At 39.0% G+C, this 23,721-nt stretch overlaps 1 protein-coding gene across 1 annotated transcript; it reads left to right on the forward strand.

Annotated features, from left to right (window-relative positions):
• Nucleotides 1-18,111: 18,111 nt before the first annotated feature.
• LOC137579574 (uncharacterized) lies at nucleotides 18,112-20,910 on the forward strand. Its single transcript, XM_068293355.1, has one exon. The coding sequence runs from the start codon at nucleotides 18,112-18,114 to the stop codon at nucleotides 20,908-20,910; it is 2,799 nt and encodes a 932-aa protein (XP_068149456.1).
• The last annotated feature ends 2,811 nt before the right edge of the window (nucleotides 20,911-23,721 follow it).

Below are 23,721 nucleotides of genomic sequence, written 5' to 3' on the forward strand. Positions count from 1 at the left end.
TGGTCAGGATATTCTTATACCCAGAATTTTAACCCTTAGAATTTTTATTTTTTATTTTTTGTATTTCCTTTTTTAATTAAATTAAACTTTTTGATAAAATGGTTGTCTGCTCAAAAAATAATTGCATAGTTGCCACTAATGCGGTTGACTCCCATGATTATATTCTGTGTTGGTTGTGTGACAATGCGGTTCACGTTAAGTGTGCAGGTTACACAGGCAGAATCAAGGAGTCTATTGCTAAAGGTTGTGGCTTAAAATATGGATGTGATGCTTGCCGAGAGGTCGAGAATGAGATGCGCTCTTTCATGAGGCGGACTAGAGATAGTTTTGACACTTTAAGGGCAGGTTTTAATAAACTCCAAGCGGAGTTTACTGCGGTGGAGACTCAGTTCAGAAGTTTATCGCTTATGAATGAGTCTTCGAAACGTAAAAGGACCAGTCCTTGGGGTGTTTCTGCATCTGTAGACCCGCCAGCGTCTCTTATCGTCCCCGACCGGTCTCATGCACCGTCCACTCCTAATGTACAGCAATTGATTTCGTTAAAGAGCCCGTTTAAGAATGCTATTAGTAAGGAATTACCGGTATCACCTGGGAATAATCTCTTAAAAACGATGCCTATTGTAGTGTCCGATGTGTCCGGGCAATTACCCATTCCAATGGAAATTGCCGATAGTTCTAAAAGTATCGAGGGCCCCGTAAACAAGTTGACTGCTGCAGTGGGTGACTTGTCCAACGTTACTGCTGCGGCTGACGCTTCGGAACCGCGGCCTCTCGTTGGCATACCACCAAAGAAACATATATTTGTTTCTAGGCTAGACCCTGTTGTCACATCTGATGATGTAATAGCCTATATTCGGAAGAAAGTTAACGTCTCGAATATTGCGGTGGAGAAGTTTAAATTTTCTTACTCTCGGGACATTTCGTCCTTTAAAATTAGTGTTTCTGCCAATATCTTCGACACTATATGTCGAGAAGATTTTTGGCCAAAACATATACTAGTTAAGGAATATACTGTGAAAAATAAAAATCGGAAACCGATTCGCTTGCCAACAACAACAACTAATACCATTCCTGCCACATCAGCATCTGCTGGTGTGTCAAAAAACTAGCTTCGTCCCTTAACCTGGGTTACCAGAACGTTAGAGGGCTAAATCTAAACTTTCTAATCTCTATGTAGATAGTCTTTCTTTTGAACATAACATTCTAGCTTTTACAGAGACGTGGCTAAAACCTGATATTGCTGATGCATCGGTTTTTTCCACAAACTTTTCTATATTCAGACGTGACCGGATTTCTCGTATAGGTGGTGGCGTTCTGATAGCTGTTGATGCTGCTTTATCATCTGAAATGATTCAATTTCCTAGTACCCAGGAGATTGAGTTTGTCGGTGTTAAAGTAAATTTTAAATCTTTTAATGCTTTCATTACTTGTTCCTATATTCCACCATTGTCAGACATGGTGGTATATTTAAATCATTTAGAGGCAATTCAGTTTGTCTCCTCTTTAGTTTCCAGTCAAGACTTGCTCATAGTTGTAGGTGATTTTAATTTACCCGCTTTAGCATGGTCACTAACAGATGAATCTACCACGTTGCTGCCCTCTTTGTCACATGACTTTATTGATGGCCTTCTAGGCTTATCTTTATCCCAAGTCAATCCCGTCTTAAATTCTAATAGAAAATCGTTAGATCTTATTTTTGTATTGGATTCTTCTTATTGTGAGGTTTCTAGGATCGAACCATTTGTTCTTCCAGAAGACAAATTTCATCCTACATTAAATTTAAAAATTGATTTGCCCTTGCTTTCACCATTACTTGGTTCAAATGAGTTACCTCTAACTAGGTGCTTTCGTAAGACTGACTTTGCCAGCCTTAATGAAAACATTGCTACTACCGATTGGTCTTATCTGTACAATTGTAGAGATATGAACTCAGCTGTTCGTTTTTTCTATGATACTCTGAATTCACTCTTTGATATTTGTGTGCCTCTTGGTAGGCTGGAGCGGCTTAACAAACCTACCTGGTTCTCTCGTGAGTTATCCAATTTGAAAAATTTGAAGACACGATATTATAAGAAGTTTCAAAAAACACGTCGTTCATCAGATTATGCTCTGTATACAGTCGCTCGTTCAAAATTCATGATGCTTAATACTCAATGCTATAAGAATTATCTTCAGCGGTGTAAGCTTCAGTTTTCTTCCGACCCTAAACAATTTTATAACTTTGTTAATTCTAAACGTAAGACCTCTGTGCACCCATCTTTTTTGTCTTTTCAAAATAAAAAAGCAAGCACTGATCAGGCAATTGCCGATATGTTTGCGAGTTTTTTCAAAACAACTTATTCCTCAACGGAATATCGAGCAAGTCCGTATCCTTATCATTTAAAAAAGGCTAATTGCATTTTCAATCCAGTGATTGATGAAAGTTCTATTCTTAGCGAACTTAAATTAGTTAAACCTGTTTATTCTCCGGGGCCAGATGGTCTTCCTGGATGCGTACTCAGGTTCTGTGCAAACGCATTATGTAAACCCATTTTAAAATTGTTTCTATTGTCTGTCGAATCTTCCTCTTTTCCATCTATTTGGAAGGAGTCGTATATCATTCCTCTGCATAAAAATGGCAAAAAGTCCGAAGCCTCTAACTATAGGGGTATCTCAAAATTGTCCGCTATTCCGAAAGCTTTTGAGAAAATTATAACTTCTCAATTGCAACATTTTTGCAGCTCTATTATTTCGCCATCCCAACATGGGTATGTGAAACGTAGATCTACAACCACTAACCTTTTAGAATTTACATCAGTAATTATCAAGGGGTTTAAAAATGGTAAACAAACTGATGTAATATATACTGACTTTAGCAAAGCCTTTGATTCCGTTAATCATACCCTATTACTTTCTAAGCTGAGCGACATTGGGTTTCCACCCCTTTTCCTTTCTTGGGTTCGTGAATATTTAACAAATAGAAAACAGAAGGTACCTTTTAAGTCTTCTTTTTCCGCTTCCATTCCTGTACCTCAAGGTAGTCATCTTGGCCCTCTGCTCTTCACACTATTCATTAACGATCTTCCATCAGTCATTGTTCATTCGCGTGTGCTTATGTATGCTGACGATGTCAAGCTTTGTCTTACTCATAAAGATACAGATTCATTTAGTCGGCTACAAGCTGATCTTAAAAACTTTCAATCTTGGTGCCAGTTTAATATACTAAATCTTAACACTACCAAATGTAAGGTAATGACTTTTTTTCCGTAACTCTCCCCAACTGGTCACTTATTTTCTAAACAATAGCCCTTTAGAACGTTTAAATAATATAAATGATTTGGGCGTACTTATGGACCATAAGTTAAATTTTAACACCCACATTTCCACCACGGTCGCAAAGGCCATGAGTGTCCTGGGTTTCATTAAAAGATGGTCAAAAGAATTTGATGACCCCTATACAACTAAAGTTCTTTTTACTTCGCTTGTCCGTCCTATTTTAGAGTATGGATCTTGCATTTGGTCACCTCAATATGAGTCGCACCAGATTAGACTTGAATCCGTTCAAAAGCAATTTTTGCTATTTGCTCTTCGTGGCTTAAGCTGGGATCGCAATGTCAATTTGCCTTCGTATTCTATTAGACTTCTCTTGATTAACCTTCCGTCCCTAACTAACCGTAGAATTATGCTTGGTGTCATTTTTATGCACAAGCTCCTAATTGGTGATATCGACTCGCCTGAGTTATTAGCTCATGTGAATCTGTCGGTACCATGTAGAGGGAGTAGACATCCTTTGATACCTTAGTCGTTGTTCTTCTAACTATGCTATGCATGAACCTTTTAGGGTCCTCTGCTCTGACTACAACCTTCTATTCCCTGTAATCAGCTCAGAGTTTTCTATTAATATGCTTAAAACATCATTCCTATCCCATTTAGTTAATAGATAGCTATAGTATTATTTGTTTGTCTGTTTTTTCTATTGTGTATTTGTCCACGCGATTCGTGCCGTGCGTTATACGGCTGCACCCCTCGGTCGGTCCGGTGTGAGGTGGGCAGTTAGCTGCTTGGGCTCGCGCGTAAGAAAAAAAAAAAAAAAAAAATTCTTTTTTAAGTCACTGTGGAGCACGCATTAATCATGAGGCACTCACAATAGGTTATATGTACATATTCCATGTATCGGGAATAAGTAAAGAATAAGTAAAAGCATATTTGCCCGTTTATTTTAATTGGTTTGTAAAAGCTATAGTCGAGAAAATAAGACTGACAGTTGATTTATATATATACATATATGTATATAATCATATAATGCATATATGTATATATATATGTATGTATTTAAATATATTTATTTACCTGAATGAATTGCACACCATTACAAGCAATTGTATGCAGAGACCCCCAACCAATACCCATTCGCAGTTGCATATGCAACATTTCACTGTCACTTATGCATGTCCGCTTGACACTTAAGCGCAGCTCAACTCAAATCCAAACACACACACACAGAGGATATATACTTGCAATATATACACGATATATGTATGTTATTTTATTAATGTCCGACATTCGCTGGTAAAGTGCGACGCATTGCTACTGCCACCCAATGTGAGCCAAAGAGACATAGCCACATCGAAAATGGCAAGACTGAGAGTCCGTATTCTCTGTCTGGACTCTGTTCGTCCTTCTGTTTGTCCCTACTTTTGTGTCTGGATGTCCGCTTGTCTGGTGCAGTGAATTAAATTGTAAAGATTTCTCTTGTTTTTCAGTGGTTTTTGCCAGTTGCCTGTCTTATTTGTTCGTCTGTCCCATTCCACTTCTCTTTCGGCTTTTTTCTTTTATTTTTTATCCTTATTCTTATTTAAATTAGTTCCCAAGCAGATTATCTTATTTATAGCGATTTACTGTTATGTTGAAGAACAAATTAACGTATTTAAAGTAAATGTAATTAAGTATTTGCATTCATTGAAATCCAACAAATATGCGTACAAAGATTGCTCCTGCTCATGCTTCTGTTGCATTTAAGGAATGTAATTTACACTGTTTGAGCGAAACATTTAATTATTTACACTTTACAGGTGATGTCAAGTATTAAAAAAGTACAATCGGGATTATTTGTTGTGGCTTAACTCAGCTGCAAAGGCAAACAAAAAAAGAAAACAAACCAGAGGGCCGGGGCTAACTTTGACCGTGTCAAAGTTTGTACACCCTTGTAACTTTTTTGGTAACTCTTTCCTTACCTATTAGCCATCAATGTGGAAGAACGTTTTATCTAAAATGGCTTATGCTTGCGAAAGAATGGCCTACAATCGTAGGAAACAACGAAGATATTGATCATAGTCACTGTTTTCGACCGATCGTTCCTATGGGAGCTATATGATATAGTCGCCCGATCTTTATCAATTTTGGCACTGTCATTAACAGATATATTAAACTAACAAATGTTTAATTTGAAAGCAATCGCGTTAAAAGTAACGAAGTTATTTGCAAAAGTCACTGTCTTCGACCGATCGTTCCTATGGGAGCTATATGATATAGTCGCCCGCTCTTGATCAAACTTGGCACAGTCATTAACAGGTATACTAAACTAACAAATGTTTAATTTGAAAGCAATCGCGGTAAAAGTAACGAAGTTGTTTACAAAAGTCACTGTTTTCGACCGAACGTTCCTATGGGAGCTATATGATATAGTCATTCGATCGTGATCAAATTTGGCACAGTCGCTTATAACGTAATAATATTAAGTTTCACGATAATAGCATGGAAAATAACGAAGTTATTGACAAAAGTCACTGTTCGTGACTTTGGGGTTTGTATGGGAGCTATGTTATATAGTGGTCCGAACCGGCTGAATCCGAGGTATACAACCCCTGCAGTATATACAAGCCTACGTGCAAAATTTCAGCTCTGTAGCTCTTACGGTCTAGGAGGAGTTTGCGTTGATCCAGACCGACGGACGGACATGGCTATTTGAACTCGTCTCGTCGTGCTGATCAAGAATATATATACTTTGTATGGTCAGAGATACTTCGTTCTATGCGTTGCACACTTCTGACCAAAATTAATATACCCTTTTTGCAAGGGTTTAAAAATATGCTTGGCATGCAGCTAATTAAAAGAGCTCTAAATTATGTGTAGCAACTAAATGCAAATGCAAACGTTAACAAGGGGAAAGGAGAGGAACACGAGATGTTCTCTGAGTTGTGAGTTTTGAGCCTGTTTCATTTGTGCGATGCCTGAAACGGTCATCTTAATTAATTAAAATGCACAATTTTGCACTTTTGGCCAGTGTCGTTTGAGCTCGTTGCTTGCCACTTGCTGCATTTGCATTAAAAGTGGGTCCCCAACACAGACACTCACAGACTGCCGACTTGCCGACTGCCAACCAGCAGTTTGGACAGACAGAGTAGCGTCTTCTTTTTCGTATTGGGTCTCATTTTTTTTTTTTTTTTCTGTTTTGTTTTATATCCTTGTTTGGTGTAGTTACGTCGGCTTTGATTTCGCGTATGAGCGAACTGCCCCTGTACTCGTATCTGTCCCAGCAGTATTCATAATTAAAAAGCTCAACACAAAGTTTACATTGTCGCTTGTTGGCAGTCAACAAACAAACAAACGGGACAAACTTTAACCGGACACAAGACAGTCGGTGAAGACCCCAACCAATGGGAAAACAGTCGTTATCAGCATTGCCGCCATCATCATCATAATGATCTTTAGCTGAAGTAGCAAGAGAAAGTTGGCGTTGGAATTGCCAAATTTGAATTTGACCATAAGTTGCGAGGTTTATTGGACCTCACTTGTAAATAGAAAACAAAAATTTAGTTGTCAGAGATGTTGTTAAGGATATATTATATAAATTCCATTTTGGACATCACGACATGTTGTTCAAGTCAAATTCATTAAAATTTTACCTCTTTAAAAATAATTTTTATATTATTTGTTGACTGAGTTATAATTCTAGAATAAATCAAATTACTTAAAGCATTGGCAAAGTTTCTGTCTAGTCTTCAAAGCGCCTTGGGATGCGAATGCTGGCTCACTCGTCACTGTCCTTCTCTTTTTTGATCCTATGCAAACAGCAAACGCTCGGAAAGAGCAACGGAGAAAACTAGTAGTGGGATACACTCTGCCAAAAGCAGACGAATGTCTGTCTCCGACTGTATGTACATACATACATCTATGTGTATCTCTGAATGGGCAAAAGGTCAGCCTTTTTATGTTTGTTTTGTATTTTGTTTATGCAAAAAATTTGCCAGAGCAATTTCATAATGGGTCAAAAGAGAAATCAACTTTTTGTTGTTGTTGAAAGTTCTTAAAAATGCATGGAAAATGGCAACAACTACAAACAAGAACTCGGTGAACATGTGTCTGATTGCTCTCAGGTTACCCACACCATTGACCAAATGGACCGGATGTCAAATACTAAACTAAAGTAGCCAAATTTTCCAAATGAATCACATATACACTTCACTTGCAGGCCTCGCCGACACAAAGGCAACAGCAGAACAAGAGGAGCCTAGGAATTGTCCACCTAACCCAAGAAGCTAGCTGACCAACCATTTTCCTCATCCGTTTTTGGAAAGATTCTTTGCCATTATTTGGACGCCGGTTAGGTCGGTTAGGTTCATTTCGTTCTTTTTTTGGACCTGTCTGTTCTGTTACCCTGAGGAGTTTTCCCTATTCTGGCTAACCCATGAAGAGATTCTGCTTTTTGGAACACGAATTTCTTAGTTTGTCCAAGGCAAAGTGAATAGTGCTTTTAATTCTCTACATTTTATTTATCAAGTGTGAGACATACAAGGCAAAACTATTTGAAACCCAAATGCAAAAAGTATTTATATATTAGAAAAAAAAAACCAAAAAACAATTCCTTCCCAACCATACATCTCCTTTTGACTTTGGTTATTAGACGCAATGTCAGTAGGATGAGGTGCTAACAAATTGAATTCCTGTGGATATTTACACGGAATCAATACAATATATACTCACTTTATATATGGGAGGAAAAAAAAAACTATTCCGTTGTCGCACTAGTTGAAATTTTTGCAAAATTGCTATTTGAGAGCGAAGTGAAGTGCATTTCCCGTTTACACAGACAGGCGCACGTTTCACTCTCATGTAATGCCAACTAGGAGTATACTCTTCAAACGAAAGGGTATATTAGGAAATTTTATGAAAATTAACTACTTAACTACGACTTAAAGGTCAGAAATAAAAAAAAAAAAGGGTATCTCTATTTTTACTTGCAATTTTTATTTGATTTTGTATTATCAACTGACATTTTGCCGATGGAAGCAATCAATTCTTTTTTAAGTCACTGTGGAGCACGCATTAACCATGAGGCACTCACAATAGGTTATATGTACATATTCCATGTATCGGGAATAAGTAAAGAATAAGTAAAAGCATATTTGCCCTTTTATTTTAATTGGTTTGTAAAAGCTATAGTCGAGAAAATAAGACTGACAGTTGATTTATATATATACATATATGTATATATATATGTATGTATTTGAATATATTTATTTACCTGAATGAATTGCACACGATTACAAGCAATTGTATGCAGAGACCCCCAACCAATACCCATTCGCAGTTGCATATGCAACATTTCACTGTCACTTATGCATGTCCGCTTGTCACTTGAGCGCAGCTCAACTCAAATCCAAACACACACACACAGAGGATATATACTTGCAATATATACAAGATATATGTATGTTCTTTTATTAATGTCCGACATTCGCTGGTAAAGTGCGACGCATTGTAGCTACTGCCACCCAATGTGAGCCAAAGAGACCTAGCCAGATCGAAAATGGCAAGACTCTGTCTGGACTCTGTTCGTCCTTCTGTTTGTCCGTACTTTTGTGTCTGGATATCCGCTTGTCTGGTGCAGTGAATTAAATTGTAAAGATTTCTCTTGTTTTTCAGTGGTTTTTGCCAGTTGCCTGTCTTATTTGTTCGTCTGTCCCATTCCACTTCTCTTTCGGCTTTTTTCTTTTATTTTTTATCCTTATTCTTATTTAAATTAATTCCCAAGCAGATTATCACATTAATAGCGATTTACTGTTATGTTGAAGAACAAATTAACGTATTTAAAGTAAAGTAAAAATACACTCTGCCAAAAGCAGACGAATGTCTGTCTCCGACTGTATGTACATACATACATACATCTATGTGTATCTCTGAATGGGCAAAAGGTCAGCCTTTTTATGTTTGTTTTGTATTTTATTTATGCAAAAAATTTGCCAGAGCAATTTCATAATGGGTCAAAAGAGAAATCAACTTTTTGTTGTTGTTGAAAGTTCTTTAAAATGCATTGAAAATGGCAACAACAACTGTTTACGCCACCGGGTGAACAGCAGTGAGCGGCGAATAGCAGTGAGGAGTGAGGAGGGTTTTTTGATCCTCGGCATATACGGTCACACCAGGAGGGGTGACTTGATTTTTCCAATGGGCATCGCCACTTAATCTAATACGAGATTTCAACCCGAACACCCGTTCTTTTCTTGTGATTTGCTTTTACTTTTTTTCGATCGTAATTTTTTCCAACCCGCAACCATCTCGTGTGTGTCGGGACATATTGTACAGTAATATCAATAAATATAGATTAGTTTATAACGAAGTCCTCGCGAGTTTTAATTACTTACTACACCAGACCCTTGAAGACATTGGCACCTGCCAACCACTTGCGGCTTATTTGGATTCTTCCGCCCCTACACGAACATTGGTCCTTCGAGTCGGATATCCTTCCGCTCCTCCAGCTTGCATCGGCGGAATTCCTGATTAGTACAAAATTTCATTATTCATCTCTTTTGCCCCTACATACTAATAAAAGTGTGAGGTTTCCCGCTTTTCCATAGCGACCTACACACTTGCACTGGTACAATTCCACTTTTGTACATGTGCATTCACATGTACATGTAGTTTCCGTAGCTGTTTGCCAAGTCCGCGTAAAGGTTTAAAAAACAAAAAATATTAAAGTGTTATAAAAAAAAAAAAATTAGCAATCAAAGTGTTCATCGCGATTTCATATGTGTTCGAATTATTTCCATGCCAAACTAGTTTCCTCACGCGCGTATCTACTTACATACATACATCTTCATCTGTTGATGTACGCGCATATGTACACATCCATATTATGGTAGTATAAATAAAAGGGTTTTGTCACTTATTAATTGTTCGTTGCTTTATTTATTTGGTATGATCGCTTTGGATTATGCTTACGAACTGACTCTCTGCTCGCAGACAGAGTAGTTAGAGAGTTAGATATTTAACAAATAAAGAGAGCATCTTCGCTTGTAAGGCAGAGCGAGAGACGCTTTATGAAATCAGAGAGTGAGGAATCAATATCAATAGCTACAACGGTGCTTAAACAGTGGTTGCAATACCACTGTTTCTTATGCTTTGGACACTGGGCCTACTACAACTCGGCCGTCCTGACTTTAAGATTGTCCTCAATCTCTGCTTTACTTTATTATTCTGACGAACTTTGTCAAGTAATGTTAACATAAATTTACAATTTGATTATTTTCTTATTCTATAGTGAAATATTTACAATTTAATTATATTCTTAAACCTAGTACCGATGATAAGGATTGCGAGATAACTGAAATCCATCCACATCTTTTATTAAAAACCTGTCATTTTTCAAAATTTTTGCTATTATATACGGCCCTTTATTTTTCGGTATTAACTTCCTCGTTATTCCTGCGGTACTATGAAAATTTTTAACCATTATATAATCACCCTCTTTATATTCCGGTGTAACTTTCTTTTTATTGTTATAGTATTTTTCATTATCGGCCTGAGCTAACCGTTGATTTAATTCTGCCTGTTTTCTAATATTTTCTATATTTCTGTCACTGACTTCGTCTAATTTTGTCACTTCGTCTAACTTTTCTTCCAAATCATCACTAACCTCTCCTTTTTGTGCTAAACCAAAAAGCATCTCCGCAGGCAATTTTTTGATGCTACGATGTTGTGTATTGTTTAACGAAAATTCGACTTTTTCAATGACCACATCCCAATACAAACCATTCTCAGGTTCAGTGAGTTTTGCAATCATAGGTCCTAAACTTCTATTAATCCTTTCCACTTGTCCATTTGCTTGTGGCGATCCCGTAGCTTTCTTTATATGTTTTATATTCGCGTCTTTCATGAAATTTTCAAATTCTCCAGATGTAAAACAACTGCCTCGATCCGATATTATACATATCGGTCTACTATATGATCGAAAATAATCTCCTAATGCTTTAATGACCTCTTTAGTGTTTGTAGTTTTCGTGGTGTATAATCTAACAAATTTCGTAAACGCATCTACAACAACTAAAATATGCTTCTTTGATCTTCCTGAATCTACCGGTCCATAATGATCAATGTGAACTGTATCAAAGGGCTTATTTCCTTTCGGTATACTATGCAAAAGACCATCTCCTTTTCCTGTTTTCGGTGAATACGCTATACATTTCAAACAATTTCTTATATGTTTTATTGTCTTCTCCTTCATATTTGGAAACCAGTATCCTCTTCCTATTGCTTCTATCATTTTGTCCCTGACAATATGCCCTAATTCGTCGTGATATTTATATAATACATGCTCTTCCATATCTTCCGGTACATAAAATACAACCCTTCTATCATTTGTTTTCCTATATAATATACCATTCCGCATTTCGAACAGTTTGTGTTCCCTTCCTTCTAAATATTTTTTTATACTCTGAATCTTTTCATCTTTTGATTGGCAAATAACTAAATTTGTTTCAAAACTATTAGCTTCTGTGATCATAATGTTTGTGCACCTACTCAACGCATCTACATGTTGCATTTGTTTGCCAGATCTATGCACTAGCTCGTAACAGTATTCCTGTAATTCTAACGCCCATCTAGCAATTCTTGGATTAAGCTCTACTTTATTTAAAGTCAAAGTCAACGAATTACAATCCGTTAGTACTCTAAAACGTTTTCCTTGGACATAAATTCTAAACCTGCGTAACGCATATATTATTGCTAGTGTTTCTAGCTCAAAACTATGGTATTTCGCATCAGTCACTGTAGTGCGTCGGGAAATTGGGTGTAGTCGCTTATCTTTTTTCTTTGAAGCAGAACTGCTCCAAACACTAAAGCACTGGCGTCACAGTGTAATTCAGTTTCATCGTCAGGATTGTAGATAGCCAATACAGGTGCATTCATCAATTTCTTTTTTAAATTTAAGAAACAATTCAACTCATTTTCCCCAAATTCAAACTGTTTATCCTTCTTTAATAAATCATACAACGGCTTGGCTTCTATTGAAAAATCTTTAATGAATGTGGGGTTTTATTTACGATATAATTATAGTCTAGGGGGTTTACATGATAATACGACTTCATAGAGATTACACTATGCTAAATGACAATCGACGTTTGGCTCGGCTCGACTTTGGCGTCCGTCTATGACGCTTCGACTTTTTACGCCCGACTTTGGCGATCGACTTTTAGTGTCCGACTTTGACACACGACTTATAGTACCCGTCTATGGTACTCGACTTGACCTTGCATCCGACTATGACGCAAGACCTCAAAACACGTCCGTCTTATTCAACGCGCAAAAACCAACTCTCTCGTCGTCATCTCTCATTCGTTCGTCATCCCTCTTGATCGTCTCTTCTTACACGCTCACGTTCTCTCTTTGATCGTCGTCTCGTCTCTCGTCTTCGTGTACAGTGGGATTGATGCACATCGCAAATCCACATCCCACATTCGGCCATTCTGATTACGCATTCGACCCGAATGCTGGGTCATCTTCCTCGTCGTCTCGGTTTAGGCTCCAGGGCTTCATGTACTCTGCACATGTTGACGTCACTTTAGGCCCTTCGCACTTGCCAACTTTTTCAACATCGTATGCGTTGTTGTGCTTCACCTTCTTAATCTGGTAGGGTCCAAAATATTTCGGTTTTAATTTGAGACTACTCCCGAATTGCGTCCTCTTAATTGCAACCAGGTCGCCAACATCATAAGATCGAGCTTGCTTACGACGTAGGTTGTAGTACTTCTTGTTTTCGTCTTGGATCTTGGAGATGTGTGCCTTCGCCTTGGCACGGAGCTCGCTTCTATCGTCTGTAAACATTGCCTTCGTTTCTTGGTTGATAAGATCTCTCAGTTTATGGTCATCGTTGGTCCCCATCTTAACGCCAGTTAGTAACTCAAATGGAGAAGTGTCAATACTTCTGGTGTACGTCGAATTGATAGCCTGCTGAACTTTGCTAACTTTGCTATAGTCTTTGTGAATCGACTCGAGAGGACCTTCATGCTTGCCAACTTCACGGCTACTGATAATACAAGGAATACAGCATTCGATATATTTTTGGATTTTTTCCTCGAGATGCGGTATGAAGTATTCTCTGCAAATCAAGTCTTTCGTCTTTTTTGCCCCGAAATGTCCTTTGTTATGGGCTTGACCAATAATCTGCTTCTGCATCGCGTTTGGGACAACAATTAGCTCAACGTCATTGACCAATTTGTACAGGATATCGGCTTTCAGAAAATAATCATCATAAGTTTTCGAATTGTCTTTCAGAACTTCTATAATGGCTCTTATTTTCTCATCTTGTGATTGCGCCTTCTTCATGCCAACGCTGATTCCATAGTCGTTGATTTGCATAATTGGATATCTGCTGAGGGCGTCGACATGTCTCATACGGTTACCTGAACGGTGTAAAACTTCAAAATCGTATTCTTGAAGAAAAAGTACCCAACGAGCTACCCTGGTACAAAGGCTCTTCTTCTCCAGCGTCTTTGTAAATGCGTCGCAATCCGTGATTAGCTTAAAATGCATGCCCAACAGATAAACTCTAAACTTTTCTAACGCTGTTATGACTGCGAGAATCTCTAATTCATAGCTGCTATACTTTCGCTGTGCGTCTGTGGTTTTTCGACTCATGTAGTATACGGGATGGAGTTCACCGTCGTCTGGACATCTTTGTAGTAAAACTGCTCCAAAACCTTCGATAGATGCATCAGTATGGACTTCCGATTCGTACGACTGGTTGTAGATGCTTAAGACTGGATTCTCAGTTAGTAACTTCTTCAAGATCTGTACTGCATTTTCTTCTTCAGGACCACAGACAAATTTTGATGCATTCTTGGTCAATTCGGTCAGAGGTTTCGCTATACACGCATAGTTTGGAATAAACTTTCTAAAATATCCCGTCAAACCTAAGAAACTTTGAACTTGCTTTACGGTTTGAGGCATTTTAAACTTCGCAACAGCCTCAATTTTATCTGGAGATGGATATATCTTCTTATTCTCGACAATGTGCCCCAAAAATTGTATTCTTTTCTTTAAAAAATGGCACTTCTTCAGGTTTAGCTCTAAACCATACTCTTCGCAGGTTACGATTACCTCTTTTAGATTCTTAACAGCTTCAACTTCATCTCTGGCCAAAATGATAACATCGTCAACGTATGGGAGCGCAATGCCTCTCTTGGATAAATGCCGAAATATTGCATTAACATGTCTTTGGAATACTCCAGGCGAATTAGTAAATCCAAACGGAACCCTCTTGAATTGGTACTGACCACAGTGGGTCACAAACGACGTATACTTTCGACTAGATTCTGCAACTGCCACATGAAAGAATCCGTTCTTCAAATCAATGGTACTAAAAATCGTAGCGTCTTGCAAACGATCCAACTGATCCTCGATGAGCGGCAATGGATAATGGTCACGCACACATACCTTGTTTATTTTGCGAAAATCGACACAGAGCCTGTAGGAATCGTCATGCTTCTTTACAAGTACCACCGGACTTGTGTATTCGGACGTTGACTCTTCAATTATGCCTTCAGCCAACCATTCTTCGACTTTCTCGTTCACGAACTCTGCCTCTTTGAATGCAAGTCTACGGGGTCGCGCAAATATCGGACTGTCATCGTTTAAAATTATTCGCATTTCAACATTGGTCGTCTTTATTGCTACCGGTTGATAATTAGATATCAAATCGAATACCTCTTTTTTAGCACTTGTGCTTGCACATTCGTCTATATCAAGTTCATCTTTATTATTCGCGACATCAATTTTTAGAATTTTTATTTCATCACTTTCTTTTTCGAATTTTTCTACTCTTACACCATTTCGACTAAATATAATGTCAGCTTGCAAACATAATTCCTCGCCTATGATCATTTCGACATCTAACAATCTAATCGGAACTACATGAAAATCTAACACGAACGTATGGTCGTCAATCAAAATGGAATTCACAAAGTGTCCAATTGGTTTTATCTTATTTGATTCTCCGCCACCGAATCCAATTAGAAACCCGTCAAAACTGCTTAACTCGGGTTGTTTCAAACGTTTATACAAATCTTCGCGAATGATACAAAATTTACTTCCGGTGTCGAACAATGCTTTACACTCAATGTTGTCAATTTTAATAACTTTACAGGTTATTTCTTCTTTCGACTTAAAACTTCTTGTGTTTGGTTCAAATTGACTGTTCATATCTCTTTTATTACAATTTTTAGCTATATGACCAAATCCATTACATTTGTAGCACTTTCTACCTTTCTCTTTATCATCACAATTTTTCGAGTAATGTCCTTTATTTCCACAATTGTAACACACGACATCGTTTTTAACATCTTTATTATTTCTTTTCATCATTTTGTCTTTCACTTTTGCACAGTTCTCGTCGTTTTTGTATTTACCATTGTCTTTCTTACTTTCTTTTTCACTCATTGTTTAATACTGCTTTAATTTCTCTTTAAACTCATTTAAATTTTTCGCTCCATATAAAATCGACTTATTCTCACTTTTTTCATCAATGCCGTCAATCAGATATTCTATTAATGAATCGTCTTTTATTTGTCCACGTGAAGCTACATCTTTCATTCTGTAAAAGTACTCAAAAACACACTCATTGTTTTTACGCTTCATTTTCATCAGTTGCTCATGTACGTCTTTACTACTCACGCACGATTTGAATTCACTCAAAAGTGCTTTTTCGAGAGAGTTCCACGAATTTATTCCTCTCTCACTCAAGACAAACAGTTTCGCGATGCCTTTTAACGCCTTCTTCGCGAACAGAAACTTTTGGAAATCGTTCCAACACATCAACGTTGCTTGCTCATTGAATTCGTTAATCCAAACTTCTACTGCAATAGTATTAGTGCCGTCAAAAATACGAATGTTCTCTTCCACGTCACGAAAACTAATGGCAAAACGCGGCGTCATCATTCTATCTCTCTCTTCGTTTATTCTTCTGTACTCATCGTTGTCGTTCTCGCTTGCTCTCTCGTGCGGCCTGTTCCTCCAATTTTTCTCTGTTGCTACGTTCCTCTCTGTAGCTACCGATTCATGATCTGTCTCGTCGTTTATTTCATCATCTACTTCGTCGTCTGATTCGTCTTCGTCTTGTGATGCCAACAAATTGTTCAGCTTCAAATTCATGAAAATATGCAATGCAAGGTCGTCGACACTGTACTTGATTCCCAATACATTGCAAATCGAAACAAGATCACCGTTCGTCAAATTTCGTCGTACATATTCCGCCTTTGCTTCGTACTTTGCGTTCGTTTCATCGAAATCGAAACCAGAAAATTCTCGAATTCTTTTGCGGTTATTTCTATCTCCCTCGCTCTCATAGATAAATTTATGCAATGCTCTGATATTGTCTGCTTTACCCGTTTTCAGAGTATCACTTATTAAATCATTTAAACACGACATAGTTAATTTTTTAATTTCACCACTAGCAGAGCAGGACCGACTTAATACGACACGATTGTTCGAGAAAAAAAAATCACTTTTTTTTTCACTCTTCTCCCGCACGAACGCACAAAAAATGTATGTGAGGTAGTCTCTTGTATCCCGCACTCTTTCTATCACGACAAAATATGTGAGGAAACTCTTTTGTAACCACTCTAACTTGAATCTATCCCGGATGAGCACCCAAAATATGTGGGGTTTTATTTACGATATAATTATAGTCTAGGGGGTTTACATGATAATACGACTTCATAGAGATTACACTTTGCTAAATGACAATCGACGTTTGGCTCGGCTCGACTTTGGCGTCCGTCTATGACGCTTCGACTTTTTACGCCCGACTTTGGCGATCGACTTTTAGTGTCCGACTTTGACACACGACTTATAGTACCCGTCTATGGTACTCGACTTGACCTTGCATCCGACTATGACGCAAGACCTCAAAACACGTCCGTCTTATTCAACGCGCAAAAACCAACTCTCTCGTCGTCATCTCTCATTCGTTCGTCATCCCTCTTGATCGTCTCTTCTTACACGCTCACGTTCTCTCTTTGATCGTCGTCTCGTCTCTCGTCTTCGTGTACAGTGGGATTGATGCACATCGCAAATCCACATCCCACATGAATAGGAACACATGCCTAAAAAGCTGTGAACTGCTTGCGTCTTGTCTGGCACTGGATAATTTTTTTATTGCTTCTAAACCCTTTTCGTCCGCCTGTATTCCCTCTTCTGTGATTAAATATCCTGTTACGTATGTGACCCATCTCTAAGAAGCTGTTATCGTCGGACTGTTAAAAGGTCTGTTAACAGCTGCACTTCTCAGTCGTTCTACTAATTGCTTCGGAACAACATCGGACTTCCCTGCTACAACTACGAGGGACTTCTACTACTACTACTACTACTACAGCTACAAGGGATTACTACTACAACTACGAGGGATTGCTACTACCGCGACTACTACTACAGCTACGAGGGACTTCTACTACTGGACTTCTACTTCTACTACTATAACTACAACTACTACATATCCAGATTTCTATATATACATAAGTTTGCACAAACACAAAATTGGCGACGAGGATGGGATAATTCGTCAAACTTATATATGTATATGTCGTGTACAGTTACAATCGACCAAGCGAAAGCGAACAAAGAGACGCCAAAAACCGCATGCGTGCTGGCGCCAAGTTTATTGGAATAAAGAAACGATACTTTTCCAACGCGCGCATTTGCAGACAGACGCGCTACGACTACTGCAATTTGGATTGATGCTCAAACACACACACATACGATCGAATTCAACTACTAATGTCTGATTTGGAATCACATGAGGAAAAGCCCACCAAAGTGAATATTGCTACAGAACGCAAAACAACAAATAAATCAGTGATAATGTCAGGAGTGGGTCAGTTAGAACCATTTGATTTAAATCACCCAAACAAATGGACAACTTACAAGCAGCGTTTTGAGCTGTATCTTCTGGCCAATGACGTTACGGAGGAAGCACGGAAGAAGGCTGCATTGCTTACCCTGGCTGGCGCTCCACTGTTCGAGCTTCTAACGTCATTGGCATCCCCTACTCAGGTGAGTGATTTGAGTTTATCGGAAATATATGAAATACTCAACCAACATTTGTCTCCATGTCAATCGGAAATTGCGGCCTACTACCAATTTCACAAGCGAGACCAACTAATTGATGAATCGGTTGCGAACTACATGGCTGCACTTAGGACTCTCGCTGTCGACTGCAAATTCGGAGCTGCGTTGGATCGCATGTTGCGCGATCGCTTCGTATGTGGAATGAAGGATGAGGGTCTTCAGAAAAGTCTTCTAGCAGAGGCAGATTTAACGATTCAACGCGCGATGGAACGCGCCACATCTAGTGAGGCCGCTGCTCACAGCGCTTGGGCCATGCGAAATACAGCTGAGAGCACTGAGTCGATTCACGAAGTGCAGACTAACGCGATCCGTCCAAGCCGACCCAATCAGCACCACCAGCCATGCGATGGTTGCGGGGGTGCTCACTTGCGGAAACTGTGCCCACATCGGAACACTGTGTGCCATGCCTGTCACCGAGCAGGCCATCTTCAACGAGTCTGCAGGGCTGTAAGAGACCCGGGTCGTAAAGCATTCAACACATCGAGTGGCCATGACTCCTACCGAGGACCACACAAGCAAAAGCCGAATGAAGAATACAGTGTCCACAGCATACTACCGTTGATTTGCCCAAAGGAAATCGTTACAATAATTATAAATAAACGAAAATGCCAATTCGAAGTGGATTCGGGGTCTGCGATCACAATGATAGACGAAGCTACGTTTCGTTACATCTGGCCAACGGATAGACCGAATATCCAAGATTGTGCTCTAGAGTTTACGGATTACCAGAAAAACCGAATTCCAGTTATTGGCATCGTGGATACATCTGTCCAGTACGATAATAAATACATTCCGAATCTTCCACTGGTTGTTACATCAAGCGGTGGATCGAATTTACTTGGACGCAACTGGTTTATGCCCTTAGGCATCAGCATAGAAGGAATACATGCCATTAACGCTAAACTTAGCATCGAGGCAACTCTGGCGAAGTATAAGGATCTGTTTTCGTCTGAATTAGGCCGTTTTCGGGGGCCACCTGTGTCATTACAAATTAATACTGATGCAACACCAGTCCGACTGCCAGCAAGACGCATTCCATTTGCAATTCAAGAATTATATGAAGAAGAATTAGACCGTCTGTGCTCCCAAGGAATCCTAGTACCCATTGAATACTCCGACTGGGCGACTCCTACAGTGCCAGTAATTAAAAAGGATGGTACTATTCGCATATGTGGCGACTACAAGTCTACAATTAATAAAGTGATTAAGCAACACGGCTATCAAATTCCTCCAATGAATTCATTATTAGCATCAGTTGAAGGAGGATCCATATTTGCGAAAATCGACTTGGCTCAGGCGTACCAACAACTAGTGGTAGATGAGCAGTCTGCATTGATGCAAACCATATGTACACACAAAGGTTATTTCAAAGTAACCAGACTACAATTTGGAATTTCTTCAGCCCCGGGCATATTTCAGAGCTGCATCGAACGTATATTGCAGAACGTTTCTGGTGTTTTACCCTACTTCGATGACATAATTGTTATGGGAAAATCAGAGGAAGAGCTAGCGGTGCGTCTTAATGAGGTGCTTTCAAGATTTGATAAGGCCGGACTACGCCTACGCAGAGACAAGTGTCAATTTGGAGTTCCGTCAGTAGAATTTTTGGGATTTAAAATCGATGCACTGGGTATAAGACCGTGTGCCAGTAAGGTCGAAGCTATCAAGTGCGCTCCGGCTCCAAAAGATAAGAAACAATTACAAGCATTCTTGGGACTCATCAATTTTTACCACGCATTCCTGCCACATAAGGCAACCGTTGCAGAACCGCTTCACCGTCTACTGGATAAAAATGCGCCATGGGTGTGGGCCCATAAACACCAAGATGCCTTCATGAATCTAAAAAATCTTGTAACTTCACAAAATGTGCTAATGCATTTCGATGGCAAATTGCCAGTATTGTTAACGTGCGATGCATCTCCGTACGGAATCGGAGCGGTGCTGAGCCACAAACTTCAGGATGGATCAGAGAAGCCTATTGCCTTTTATTCTAGAACTCTCTCCAAGACAGAAAGAAACTACTCGCAAATCGACAGAGAAGCCGTTGGGCTTATATCAGGCGTTAAAAAATTTCACAATTATCTATATGGCCGTTCCTTTACTCTCGTCACAGATCATCGCCCATTGCTCGGAATATTTACAACGGCCAAGGCAACTCCAAATGTAATTTCCACACAGATGCTTCGAAGAGCAATATTCTTGAATGCCTATGACTTTACACTAATTCATAGACCGGGATCAAAAATGGGCAACGCCGACTTCTTAAGCCGATGCCCATTACCACAACAAGGCGAAGGCAACACTACAGAAGAAGTGTTAATGATTGAATGGGCTGGAACACCACTTGTCAGCGCTCAATCTCTAGCATTACAGACTAAGAAGGACGCGCATTTATCAAAGGTTCTGACCTGGGTGTTAAGGGGATGGCCCAATGGAAAAGTTGATCGTTCAGATCAGCTCTACTCGTATTTTCTCGCCGACATGAGCTTTCAGCAAACAAAGGAATTCTTGTATGGGGCAACCGGTCTGTGATTCCCGAACCATCTAGACCGGCTTTACTTCAAGCGTTGCATGCTTCACACCCGGGGATTGTAAAAATGAAAGCCATGGCTCGAAGCTACTTTTGGTGGCCTAATATTGATGCTGAAATAGAGCTACTTGTGAAACGTTGCAATCCCTGTCAGCAAAACCGAAACGAACAGCCTCATACAACTACACATCATTGGGAATCTGCCAGACAACCTTGGTCACGCCTTCATATAGATTTCGCTGGCCCCTTTAATGGGAATACCTTTTTACTAGTCGTGGATTCATTTTCGAAATGGCTAGAAGTCTCTGTTGTGAAATCTACATCATCTGCTGCTGCTATTAAATTCTTGAGACAGCTTTTTGCAACGCACGGATTACCTGACGAAATAGTGTCAGATAATGGCACTGCATTCACGTCTGAAGAATTCAGGATCTTTATGAAAAACAACGTGATTCGACACATTCGGTCGGCTCCATTTCATCCTGCCACAAATGGGCAAGCCGAGCGCATGGTACAAAGTACCAAGAATTACCTGAAAAAGTTTGATAGAAATCTTAACATAGATCTCGCACTGGCGCGGTATCTTTTTAGCCAACATACTACCCCTCACTCCACGACAAATCGTACCCCTGCAGAACTACTATGTAATCGAGAGCTTAAGTCATATTTCGACAAAATTCAACCCAAGGAAATAACATACGGAAAGGTCTGCGACCTAACAAATGATAAGCAGTTTTCTATTGGTGCTCCGGTTTGGGTCCGTAACTACGCCCCCGGTCCAAATTGGATAGAAGGCGAAATTGTGGACCAGACAGGCCCCATTTCATACAACGTTCGTTTACATGATCGCCGCATTATTAAACGTCACTTCGACCAACTTCGCCATCGGGTTCCGCCTGTCGAAAGTACTCAAGACACGGAATCAATCGAACTACCTGCTGAGGATGCAGTCTCGATATCTGATGATATACCCGACTGTCCTGAATTGTCTGAACCGGCACCATTGTCCCCAGCTCCAGTGACTCCTCGCAGATCGAGTCGGAAAAGACAACCCCCGGAATTCTTTAACCCATCTGGGTGTTAAGGGGTGTTACGTATGTGACCCATCTCTAAGAAGCTGTTATCGTCGGACTGTTAAAAGGTCTGTTAACAGCTGCACTTCTCAGTCGTTCTACTAATTGCTTCGGAACAACATCGGACTTCCCTGCTACAACTACGAGGGACTTCTACTACTACTACTACTACTACAGCTACAAGGGATTACTACTACAACTACGAGGGATTGCTACTACCGCGACTACTACTACAGCTACGAGGGACTTCTACTACTGGACTTCTACTTCTACTACTATAACTACAACTACTACATATCCAGATTTCTATATATACATAAGTTTGCACAAACACAAAATATCCTAAATATTTTACACTAGCTTGCATAAACTCGCATTTGTCCATTCTAAGCTCTAATTTGTTCCGCACTAATCTCTTGAATACTTCTTTTAACGTTTCTAAATGTTCCTAAATATTTTTGCTGGCAATCATTATTTCATCCATATATAAAATAATTTTGTTTTCCCTAATCATGTCATCAAAAATGCTGTTTATAAACCGTTGAAACACATGCGATGCATTTTTTAATCCCATTGGCATCCTAAGAAATTCATACTGGCCTAATGGTGTTACAAACGAAAATATCCATTTTTTAAATCCAATTTTGTGAATACCTTCTTTTGTGCTAAGCGATCCAGGAGATCGTCTATTAATGGTAATGGATAGTTATCTTTAGCCATACTTTTGTTCAATTTTCTAAAGACTATACATAGGCGCAAATCTCCTTTTTTTTTTTTGACTAAAACTATCGGCGATGCATATGCTGAATTACTGGGTTGTATAATCCCTTCTTGTAAATAATCATCTATTAATATCTGTAATTTCTCTTTTTCCGTATATGATAAACTTCTAGGTGAACAACTAAAGGGTTTCGTATTTTCAAGAGTTATCTTCATTTCACATTTAAAATCTGGATTCTCTGGTCTGTTCTGCCCAATATAGCATTCTTCTAACAGTTTGACAAACTTACATCGAGTTCTATAATCAACACTTTCACCGATGTTGTATACAAGTTCTTCTTTTGCATTGTCTAATAAATTGATTTCTAACATTTTTTTCTCAAAATTTTCTACCAACACATTTCTAATATTAATTTCTACATCTTTAATTTTTTCTCCTTTATCTACATTACTAACAATTTTTCTCTCATCTTTTCTAACAACTTGACTTTCTATTCCGTTTTCATTTTCCAGCATTTCACCTAAATAATTTTCTTGATTTTCTAACAAATTTTGACTTTCTACTCCTCCCGCAACCATTACATCAAAATAAATTTTTATTGAATTTTTCAAAATATAACATTGTATTTTTCCAAAAATTTTTAATGGACTTTGATTTAGCCCGCAAAAGTTTTCAAAATTATCTATTAGCTGCACATCCTTAGGCACTTTTGATGTTTTTATAAACGAAATGGCACTGCCCGAATCTATGAGGCACTCTGTAAATATTGGTTTATGAATAAGTCTCTTAAAAATAATTTAATATATCTTACATAATTGTATACTTCGTCCTTTGGCTTCTTCCTTTGCGGGCACTGCGCTATGAGGTGCTCCTTGGCACCACACCCATAACAAGATCCACGAACACGTAAAGGTTTTAGGCAATCCTTCGCCCAATGATTTCTGGAATTACAATTGTGGCACCTCGAGTACTTGGGTACCCTGTTTTGCCTCTCGACGAACTTCTTACTTGGCAGCCGG

The sequence above is a fragment of the Drosophila tropicalis genome, unplaced genomic scaffold (genome assembly GCF_018151085.1).
Source record: "Drosophila tropicalis isolate 14030-0801.00 unplaced genomic scaffold, ASM1815108v1 contig_704, whole genome shotgun sequence".
Taxonomy (NCBI): domain Eukaryota; kingdom Metazoa; phylum Arthropoda; class Insecta; order Diptera; family Drosophilidae; genus Drosophila; species Drosophila tropicalis.

Coding starts and splice junctions, on each gene's coding strand:
- LOC137579574 (XM_068293355.1), top strand. CDS start 18,112: ATGTCAGGAGTGGGTCAGTTAGAACCATTTGATTTAAATCACCCAAAC.